At 41.2% G+C, this 11939-nt stretch overlaps 1 protein-coding gene across 1 annotated transcript in view; it reads right to left on the reverse strand.

The window, feature by feature from the left end:
* Csmd1 (CUB and Sushi multiple domains 1) overlaps nucleotides 1-11939 on the reverse strand; it is a 1596626-nt gene that overhangs the window by 105240 nt on the left and 1479447 nt on the right. Inside the window, exons 40-41 of the mRNA XM_029480674.1 lie at nucleotides 4110-4298; nucleotides 3213-3253 (exon numbers count right to left, since the gene is read on the reverse strand). Coding sequence (XP_029336534.1) covers nucleotides 3213-3253; nucleotides 4110-4298 — 230 coding nt within the window. The remainder of the gene's footprint in view (nucleotides 1-3212; nucleotides 3254-4109; nucleotides 4299-11939) is intronic.

An 11939-nucleotide genomic window follows, 5' to 3' on the forward strand; every position in this document is an offset into this window, starting at 1 on the left:
GTGTGTGTGTGCAATTCCAGCATTAAGAAGGCAGAGGCAGGAGAAAACATGAAGATTGAGGACAGCCTGGATTAAATGGGAGGAGAGAGAAAGGAAATAAGGAAGGAAGGAAGGAAGGAAGGAAGGAAGGAAGGAAGGAAGGAAGAAAGGAAGAAAGGAAGAAAGGAAGAAAGGAAGAGAGGAAGGCAGGAAAGAAGGGAAGAAAATGCAAAACTTCTCAGCAGAGAGAGGTACATATGTAATCCAACAACCTGAGTTCATTACCCAAAACCCAGGTAAAGGTGGATGGAGAACCAACTCCACGGTTNTCTTTATAAGAGTGTCACGGTGCATGTTGTGAGGCCACAAACAATAATAGAAAACTGGACAGGAATGCCTTCAGTTTCTTATTAAGATCTATTTTTTTATGTATTTGCTTTCATTGGTATGTTATTTGGTTACAGTTTTTATGTATGTAGGCTAAAAACATACTAATTTTATTTAGCAGATTCTTATACAACTTAGCCTCTAAATATTTTCAGCATATTAATGTGAATTGGTTTAGTCTAATGGTGAGAGTGGTTGCATTCAAGTCTAGCATTATTCAATATGACTGGTCTGAGATGGACAGTTTCTAATGCAGAAACCAAGATGTCTCTCCAAGAACCTATANTTTTCTTCTAAAAGGTTTTGAGCCTCATTTGATTGCATCTCTGACGAAAGTGTTCAAAGTCTTCAAAGCTCTGTCCTACAAAGGAGAACACTCCTGCCTTGCCCAGAAGTGGGGCATGGCTGAATGCGCTAGACTCTGGATTACAAAGAACATGCTAAGAGAGGCATAGGGTTGCAGGATACTGTGTTCTCTGCATAAGGCAAACTTGTAGTTTGAACAGAGANTGAGTGGCATCACTATAGTATTCAATCCTTAGCAAACACTGACTCTAGTTTTAGCATTTTATAGGCAAAACAATTTTTTGCATTAAAACTCTATGCTAATTATTAAAAACTTAACCCAATATGGAGAGGATACTAAACCTGTATTGAACGCTTATTAGAAAATCCTGCATAGTCCTTCTAATTGAATTCAATAGTTATGACATAATTTCACAACATTGGTATGCTTCAGGGTATTTTAAAATTTGTGACACTATTGCTAGGAATTAGCATATAATATTGCACTTGATCTTAGCCAGAAGGTCAAGGTGTGCAGCACATCCTTGCTTAGTGAGGGGTGTGCCCAGAGAGCTAGGCATCTTGGGAGGCAACGCAGAAGCATGCAGTAGCCTCTCCTGAAGGAGTNGTGCAGAGACAGCCTGGTCCCGAAGGACAAGCCAGGAGACTCAGCATCGTTAATTAGTGAGCTGCTCAGGTCTGTCATGACTGGGCACACAGCTAAGTCAGAAATCCTTGGGAACAAACTGGATTTTCCCAACAGGGAGTCAATGCATTATCTCACACTGACTCTAGAGGGCGACACAACTTCCTCACACAGTTCTGTATCTATCTCCAGTCGCATACTGCACTGATGAATTTGGATTCCCCAGGAATCCTGGAAATAGCCTTGTGTGACCTCGGTGTTAGAAGGGGCAGGAAGACCTCGAGAGTTCACTGACCAGCCAGCTGTTCTAGCTTATCAGTGCATTCTGGGCTCAATAAGAGACCTTGTTTCCAAAACTAAAGCTGAGAACTAAACAACAAGTGCTGACCTCTAACCTCCTCGCTGCCTACACATGCACTGTACACTACACCCAGACATACACAGATACGCACAAAATAAACTGTTTTAAAATTTAAAGAGGATGCCAATGAAGATGGCATCACATTCAAACCACAATGAATAATGCAGACTCCTAATTCTATTCAGCAGTTCTCTCCATCTTAGAAAAATTAAGCATAAAAAAACAAAATAGTTTCTGATTAATATTAATATAAAGCCAAGAAATTGACCTGTTATGTGTGAATTAAAAGGATTCAAATGGAGACTAGAAACCAAAACAGATTGAAAACCTCATAATTTCAAAGTAATCGAGAGTTGCTAATCAGAGAGGATGTTATTGGGGCTGCTGCTTTGGTGAAGATGGGGCTCAATACATGGTCTTCTCATGCTCAGTGTCTGTTGCGGTGAACTGCACTCTCACTCCTGAACTAGAGTTTTCAAATGGAAAGCNGATGAAAATACTACTTAAAATATCTTAATGAAGAAGAAACAAACAAAGCCCTCAAACTCATTCAAAAATTATTTCACATGTAATTAAATAAGTATCTGAATTTTTAACTACAGCCAAGAGGCTTATTTTACATTTATAGTTGTTCTTAAGATTATCAGAATGGAAAATATAGGTAAGATAAGGATTAAAAGGACACCACAGTTATTTATTTATTTATTCCTGCTTGGGTAAAAATCCATAGCTAGGTACCTTCCCTTCCCTTGCTATAGATAGAAGAGGTGCTTAGCATTTCAAAGTCCCCTAGAGATTCCATTATTATTCATTGGAAGGTGCTGCATCTGTAATGCAGGATCCAGCCTTAGCAGTAATCCTGTTGNAGACCCCTCCTCCTAGATGCTCCACATCACCAGTTTGTTTTAGCTTGTCATTGCAGAGATGCTTAAGTCATGCTAAAAGTCAGGAAGCCCCAGTGAAGCAGGACAGTGTAATGTCTGCTCAGAGGCAGGGAAGACTGTAAACCTAGACCAAACTCAACACCCTGATGCTCATCACCCTGATGCTAGCAGCTCTTAAGAACCAGAGTCAAAATTCTAAGCATCCTGTCTGGCTGATGGAGGTATGCTGAAGACAGGATGGTGCCCCTCCCTGGGGCTCTCAGCCTCCTGAAATAATGTGGGGACAAGAAATTGAAATTGCCCCAGGCAAAAGTCAGTGATGGCAAGACCGAACCTTGACAAGGACTAAATGTAATTATTTATAGCTCTTTTCCTTCTGCCTACACCTAAGCCTCATGTCAGGACCCCAAGATGGGTCTCAGTGGTTGGAGGTTGCCATGCCTTTACTTCTCCCCGCAATATGTCTACAAAAGTGTCACAATTACTTGTGTCTTTAGTTGGCCTGCTGAGAATAGGCAGCCAAGCCCAGATTCCTATTGTTGTCAGGGCCCAGGCACAGATCCTAACAACTCCGTAACAACCCACATAGTTAGACTTCAGTTTTCTGGAAGAATTCCTGCTTCTACTAATGTTGTTTATTCCACCTCAAGTGTTTTGTCTCTGGGCAAACACCATGGGCTGAGTCATTCATGAACAAGAGCAATTTCTTTCCTGCAACACAGATNCGAAGTGAGATTACTATAGAGGCTGAGTAGACAATAGTGTGATGATTAATCTCCAGGTCAAATAGGGGAGAGTTCAGTCCAGCATGGAAACAGTCTCTGGGTGCACCTGTGAGGGGTCCATGCCAACTAGGAGAGATTTCAGTCCAGCATTTGCAGGGAATCTGGGTGCACCATGAGGGGATTTCTATATTAGGGTAATAGAAAGATCTACCGCAAATGTTGGCAGTACTACCCTATAGGCTGGGATCCTGGATTGTATGAAAAGGAGCAAGGGAACTGAGTACCAGCCTTTCCTCCTCTCTGTTTCCTGCCTGGATGCCCCCTGTTCCAGCCGCCATGGCTTCCTCATGGAAGGAAGATCCCTGCAAGTTCTAGTCAGAGTAAGCCTTTCCTTCTTTAAGTTGCTTTTGTCATGAAATTTGTCACAGCAACAAGACCAGTAACTACTAATAAACAAAGACTTCTTCCCAGGGCTAAATCCGCTATCACCTCCGTCCAGTCCCTGGTAACCCCTGTGAAGGTTAAGGCGCCTTATTAACTCCTGTTTTCTTTTTTCGGGGCCTGTGATGATTTGGGGGCAGGCTCCTGAGTCTGCTGCTGAGATTTTAGTGTTTGTATTTAATACTTCATTGTCTTTATGATTTCCTTAAGTGTCAAGTCTGTATGTTCTTTCAATTGCCTACTGTGTGATATCTTTCTGAAATATCTAGTAGAGTATATTGTACATCCTCGATACTTATCTGCTGGCTGAAATAATGCAGCAGGGCACATTCACTCAGTCGTCCCGGCACTATGTCCCCTGTGAGAAGCTCACTTGTCCCCAAGAGAGATGAGGAGCCTACCGTCACACCGTGGGAAAGGGTAGTTCCAGTTCCTGTCAGTTCCATGCTGGCAGGTGAGCACAGGGTGGCCTAGCAAGATGTAGCCCGGGTAGCACTCAAAGGAGATCGACTGGCCCACGCTGTAATCCGAGTTGATCATGAACCCATTCTGGAATGCGGGTGGATCTGGGCAGTTCTGTAACTCATAAGCTGAAATGAGAAATAGACAATATCAAGCTCCCAAGCANGGGTTGGGCTCAAAAGGACTATAGAGGAGGAACATAAGTGCAGTCAGCTCCCGAGGATGTGTCTAAAACTGTCTGTTCCATCCTGAATGAAGCAACTGATAATTAATAGGAGGGGGATTATAGTCACAGGCAGTTAGTGACCACTTAGTGCATGCATTAAAAGGAATCTGACAAGGTTTATTGCATTGGCAGGAAATCACATGTGTAAGTCAAGTTAGAAAAGAATAGAAACTGTGGCAAACAGACCTGTCTGAAATGATGAGTGAACATAGACCCAGTGTATCTTTGATTGTAACAAGACATATCCCTGTTCTCCCTGCTTCCAGATCAAACCATGCTTCATTTTATTTAACTCAGTCATTTAGTAGAAATAATATAGGACATCCTCTTCATTTTATGTTTTCTAGAAAAATAAAACCGTGGAGCCACAAAGCTAGCAATTACTCTTTGCATAAATGCTATAATAACCATTGTGGTTTATCATTAAAATAATTATGTTCTAATGGATGTGGGTTTTCATGCCTTTATAGAAGCATGGAAAGTAGAGGCAATTGGTGCTTTGTGAGGCCAAGGTCATCCTTCACTCCAGAGTGATTCTCTGTCTTAAATATATAAATATGTCTGAGTAAAGATTCCAGGATGACAGCATATGCTGTTCCCATGCTATGGCTATAAGTTTTCCCAGGAATCAGGAATATGAGCTACTCTGCACATCACCTGTGATTCTGGCTAGTAGAGTCTCAGTGCTAAACATTCCACACTATGCTGTCTTTTTGTCTCTGGAGCAATCAATGTCCATAAGAACATCCAAGTCAGGTGACATACTGGAGAAACCACTGTGGAGGAGGTGACTTAGTCTCCCTTCCATGACGTGTACAGGCTCCTTGCTGAATGTCATCAGGTAGAGTGGTGGTGGTGGACAGTTTGGGAGATGGAGATCTAGCTGGAGGAATGGCAATTGGTACATGACTGTGATGATCGTCTTTACACAGGTCCCTTCTTCACATATTCCTTCCTAGCCACCATGAAGCATATCACCTTCTCCACACATTCTCTGCACCATGATGTTTTCTCCAAGCACACTGGGTCGAGGTAACCGTGAAATGAATTCTCCACAACCATCAGCCAAAATAAACCCTTTCCCCTAAGATGCTTACTTCTGATAATATGTCACAGTGACACAGAGGTAATTAACACAGAGGCCAGACAAGCCCCTCAAACACTGTTAGAAAGATCAGAAGTCCTAGGTATCCTCTCACAGACAATAGAACACTTAAGAATAATGGAAAAGAGGTGACAGACTCACAAAAGTGTGAAGTAGAACCCAGTGTGCATATAAACTGTCCATTCCACCATCAGAGGCAAGTGTGTGGCTTGAAATTCATTTAAAAAAGCATACTGGAAAGTACTCTGGGTTGTGACNCATCAAATGCAAAGGCTTTCTGTCTTCATATTGAACTACTTGAGGTTGAGAGGCCATANGAGAAATGAATCTAAAGGCTCACAAGCAGGCTGGGGAAATGAATGAGCACACTGCAAGGAAACTCATCAAATGAAGCATGAAGCCACAGCACTAGAATGGGAGGCAGACAGAAGTTTAGACCTACAAGACAGGTCTGAGAGTACCTGCTGTGTAGTGAGACCTCGGGGTATCAGCATTCCTACAGAGGCCTTGTGGAAAGATGCCANGTGGGCACATCCAATAGAGGCTGGCTATAATCTCAAAGATCTAAGCATTGTCTTTGAAGAGGGTCTTGAAGAACAATTGACAAACATTGAGAAATATGGATTTTCATTATTATCAATGGTTTATTCTTATTTGGGGAGGTACTACCATGGGATGCTTTCTCTTTAGGATGAAAGAATGCAGTGGTCATGGGCTTTCTCATTTAAGGCCATAACCCTTCACGAGAGCATCATGGGAAGACTGTGTTCATACTTACACTAGCAGTACTGTTTGCAGAAATCTCTGTCCTGAGGATAATTTCAAAGTAGAAAAAGCTAAGTATTTTACTATGTCAATTGCAGCATTATTTACATTAAGGCAATCCAAAAGTCTAAACAAATAATATCTGACATAATACTGAACACACACAGTGCAGGGCTTACTAATTTAAAAAGGTGTTGAAGAGATACCACAGTTTTGTTCCTAATTTAGTTCTTCTCTTGGGCTAGTGAGTGGCACAATACTCTCTTATAATTGTGGGGCAGTGACAGGGAGCCTCAGATACCACCCAGCTCTGTGGTTGCTAGGAGAAACCACCCACACTCAACAGTATGTTGTGATGCTAATCTGAGATGCTCCACTGACCTGTGTGTTAAATACATCTTTAGCTTACAATACTGTCAGCTTGTCATGGTTTAAATATGAAACTCCCACAGGCTCATGTACTTTAGCACAGTCCCTAGCTGATAGCCTATTAGGGGAAGTTGTGGAAACCACAGGGAAGGGTTAAATGACTAGAGAAAGTCAGCAATATGGGTGACTTTCAAGGGATACAGCTGCTCCCCAGTCTGCTTCTCTTTCTGTTTCTTTTCCTTTCTTTTTTTCATTTCAATTTATGCTTAATAATGAATACACCTGTGCCTCTATAGTATGCACCATGTTTGTGGTTGCCCATGGAGGCTAGAAGTGTTGGATCCCCTGGAGCTATAGGAGCAGGTGGCTCAGCCACCTGACATGTGCTTAGAATGGAATTCAGGTCATCTGGGAGAAATGTGCATGCTCTAGGTTCTGTCCAAGCACAATGGACCAAGTGGCCATGGCTTGAGCCTCTGAAATCACTGTTTCCTTAACAATGGTCATCTCAGACATTTGCCCACAGAGAAAAGGAAAGTAAATAATGTGCAGATTATGGTGAGGTTATGAGGATGGAATGAAGGAGCTGAGTTGCATGTGTACCATGGGGACATATTCTATGGGGACACATTCCAGTGTGTGTCCTTCTATTCATCTTCAGCATCAGAAAGATGCTTCACAGACAGCAATGGAATTCCATGATTGAACCTCTCTGTGGATGGCAATTTATAAAAATGCTAAAGCTGAGCTGTCAGCCTCACTTGCCTTTACACATTATTATGTGTGCAATTCTGTAGTGTCTCTAAGGAGCCTGGAAGCATCCTCAGTGACTGAGAGTGAGAAAACATGAATTAGAAGAGATTCTAGAACCTCACTCATCTCAAAAGAACCCTTGGCCATGGACTAGAGTGGGGGAAGAGCTTCAGAGAAGAGTAGGGAAATCCAAAGTGTTGGGCAAAAAAGCCCAGATTAGGGAACCAGCCATCTAAAGAAGCAGAGTTCNGTCTCAGGAGCAAGGGTTCTGCCCTGCACAAGAAAACAGATGTGAAGAAAAGGAGCCCCGCTCAGAAAGACTCATCTTATACATTTTCTCTCTTATGAAGAATCTAGACNTAAAAAAATATATATAGTTTTTATATTTTAATAATTATAATATTTATATTTAATGTTTATATATCATTTATAATGATTTAATAAATTATTATATATTTAAATATATATATATATATATACATACATATGTATATATATTAGAGTAGAAAATCTCTTGGTCAAGATATTAGGCTCTCTGGCCTGGTAGAGACCAAACACTCCAGCTGAGTGGTACATTGTTTTAACTCAGGGCCAGCCCTGTGGATATGAACCCATGTTCGGCCATGCTAAGGGCATGAGCGGAGCAAATAATGAAGTGGTGAACTTTCCCTCCTTAGAACCCCACCCTCATGTAGAAGCTTATGGCCAACACCCTTATAAAACTTTAAGTCTGTCTGCTTTCCTGGATTATTCGGAAAAGCATCCCTTTCCCTCTTTCCTTTCTATCTTTTATTCCAAGCATATTTACCTTAACACACTTATCTTTTTTGCCTAACACTTTGGATGTCCCTTCTCTTCTCCCTTCCTGCCATGGNGCTGCTTATCCACAATGTGTCTAATTTCCATGCTGATTTAAAAGGNATGGCCCCCACCCTACCCTCTTCCCTGCCTCTGCCATACAGCTGCTGAGATTTACAGCTGCCTACCATGAGAATTTTTTTCTTTTAAACTCTCATAAAATGGACTTAAAGTTTCTGTTTGATTCAATGGTAGATTCTTTCACTGATGGGACTAATAACCCCCAACGGGGACCCGGATCCATACCCCAACATATCAGTCCCTATTATCCACAATCTGTTATTTGGCTGTGAGTCTCTTTAGAATGCTCTGCAAACCACATACCACAGGGCCACCTCTGCCTCTAAGGCACCCCCCCCCATTCTGAAGGCTATAGATGTAGCCTTTTCCTGAGAACCAGAAGTGTATCCACACTGTGACTGCCATTCACCCTCACAATGTGGCTTGAGCCTCAAATGACTCTGTAGGAATAGGCTCTCCACAAGAGAAATCCCATGCTGTGCTCAACTATGGACCAAGATCCTTTTTCCAATATTAATTTTTTTTTCTTTTAGAATAAAATCACCTGCCCCACTCAGCTTTACTTTGGACACAATGAATGTGATGGGAAAACCCACCCTTCAACACAGCTAATAAGACTGCTTGTAACACCCCCAAGGAAATAAGCAAAATGAAAGGTGATTGCCCATTTTCAAGAAAGGAAAAGCAAGTGAAACTACCTGCAATCTAACCTAGTCGTCATTGGGAATACCATACAGAGTTCAGTTGTGTCCTGAAGGCTTGACATACAAGTATCACACACAAAACTATCACTAAATAAGGTCATTCCTCTTAGATATCCCTAGTGAACATCACACACACACACACACATACACACACACACACTGCATTTTATTAACTTTGTTGTAAAGCTTGCTGGATAATTTAAGAACTATAATTGGGTTTTCTTTAGGGATGGATGAAGCTGGGGCTGAAGGCAGCAGCCATTTCTACCCACATAATCAGCCTCTGTGACAAGCTTGAATTGGGGAATTAAAGTGGCCTTTCAGCCTGAAACTCACGATTCTATGCCAATAGCTGCAGGCTATTATAATAGTTGGAAAAAGAGGTTTTTCTTCCCTAATAGCATCTAAGCTACAGATGGTGGCCCACACAATTTCTCAGTCAAGCACACACATAAGCTTGCAAGTTATTCCTGTTGGCTCTTCTTGGAGACTGGCTGGCTGGCACCTCCCACAGTAACCAGGGATANGATCATAGCTCTCAGCAATACTTGCCTTGTACTCAATCCCACNGGTTATATGATTGCTAGTCCCAATATCTCCTGATGNAATCAGCCAGATTATTACTACAATCACTACCCAATCCAAACCCTGGGCTGCCTGAGGTCATGTCTAGAACATCTTTAACCAAATTGCTTCTCATAACTTGGATCACAATGGTATCTCATGTTTTGGTTCACCATAAAGTAAATGAACAACTTTCATGACATAGAACAATTTTTCTCTCTATTGGCCCAAAGGATTTCTGTTCCAGNAGTGACAAAAGAGAGATGAAAGAAGGTGACAGAAATGGTTCTTTTCCCTTCAGAAGTGTCATATAGCAAGAAAAGTGGCAAATCTTGAACACTGAGCCCTCCTCTCTAAGAGTCTAGTCTAGGGATTAGANAATCCCTACCTAGTTGGACATCTTCTAGCATAATAAAGAACACTGTGGAGAAGATGGGACTGACTTAGCCATTTGTTGGCCACAGCTGGAAGCATTCTTACTCAAATCCCTCTTCAGTCAAGAGCCTCATACACAGAAGAACACGCACTTAGGTGAGAGGAAAGCAGGGTGCCCCTGCCAAGGAGTCCCATGGAACTCCAAGGTGTTCACAACATCGTAGTGGAGAAAAAAAAAAGGATTGAGTTTCAAAATTATATCAGCTTCATTTGTCAGTGATGATGTAAATGATGTCTGTGTCCATAGCAACAGTTAGTGTGCTTGTATATCAAAACAGACTCTTCAATGTACATTGCACAGAGAGCCTAATTGGTTGCTGCAAACTATAACTCCCCCCTCTAAAGTTAATTCACATACAAAAAAACCAAAGCTTTCTCATTGTAATAATAAACAAGCTGATTTTCCATATCCCATAGTCTTTAAAAATTATGTGTACTTGGTGTGTGCATATACGCACGGACAAACACACACACACTTTATATATATATATATATATATATATATATATATATATATATATACTCAATGTATTTACTCTTTTGGTGGCTGAAGTACACAAAGCTAGTTTTAAGGTTTGCATAATTGGACAATTATTATTTCAAGGAAAGTTAATAATATGAGAGAGAGAGAGTTAANATCACCAAAAAGCATATCTAAGGAAAAGGAAGTTATTCAACACGACAACCTTTTGTATTTTCTCAATCGAAGTACCAAGCACTGCAGCATGTAGCCTGACCCTTCACGTGAAGCTGAGACAACAGCTACTATTTATGCCCATCCCAGTCTTCCTGTTTTATAAGAGCCTCCTGCGACAGTCCATGGAACCAGTGGTGATTGCTCTAATGTCTGTTTCATTTTCAGACTGATGCCTAGCTCAATAAAAAATAGCCACAAACCCTCACCCTTCCTAATGCTTCACTTAGAAAGGGACGCAAATATTTCACATTACTAATAGCAAAGTCTCTTGGCTAAGTCATTTAACTTCAAGACAGTTTTAACCACAAGCAGCATTTTTTGACCTTTAAGCAGCCAAGAATATATGACAAAGCTGAGCAATAAGACACTTACTGCAGACATCACTGTGAATGACAAGACATGTTCTCAAGATATATGCATCTTCTTATGAGTTATTGATTGTACCCAAAGCTTATAAATCTTGTGTAGTAAGTAGGGGTGTCTATGTGTCTAACAAATCAATGTCAGGGTCTGTTTGCCAATCTCTACACTTTATACAATGACAAACACCAGTAAACTATTACACCATCATCCCTGTTAGGTATGACAGTCTATGAGTAATGAGCATGTCTCAAGTTCATTGTGTCATTCTTCATTACATAACTGATTTCATGCTTTCTAGTTATAAAAAATGAATTATAATAAATTATACTTTTAGTAACATCTTTAATGTGAATATTAAAAAACTGAGTGTCGAGAAGATAAAATATTTGCTCAGCCAAGTAGATGCCTATATGTGTGTCCTTCAAGAGTATCCAAAGATCCGGATTCCAGATGGCTAAATGGGTGACATCAGTGTGTACAGTCACATTGAGTCAGAGTCTACCTCCACTAAAAAGCCTGCCTCCACACAACCCCCATGTCTTAACCAGGGAAATGTTTCCAAATCTTAAGTTACAAGAAGAAGGGAAAGCCAACCTATACATATACACCAGGATGAGCTTCCTCGGGTTGNCTTTCCTTGATCTCTCTCCAANCACATCTATAGGAACAGCTTCTCTATGACCTGAGAAAAGCATCTTTCAAAGATTAAGACCNAGGGTTTCTAAGGAGCATTTTATCTGTCACCCATGCTGACAGAGCTCTATCCCGTCTCTAAGGGTCTAAGCCTAGCATGGAGCTTCTGTGGNCCTTGGGGTTGAACTGCTGTTTTTTCTGAAAATGTCCTTAGGGTGGTGGCTCTCAACCTGTAGGTTGTGACCCCATAGGAGATCAACCTACTTTTTTTTTTTT

This window comes from Mus caroli, chromosome 8, assembly GCF_900094665.2.
Source record: "Mus caroli chromosome 8, CAROLI_EIJ_v1.1, whole genome shotgun sequence".
Classification (NCBI taxonomy): Eukaryota; Metazoa; Chordata; class Mammalia; order Rodentia; family Muridae; genus Mus; species Mus caroli.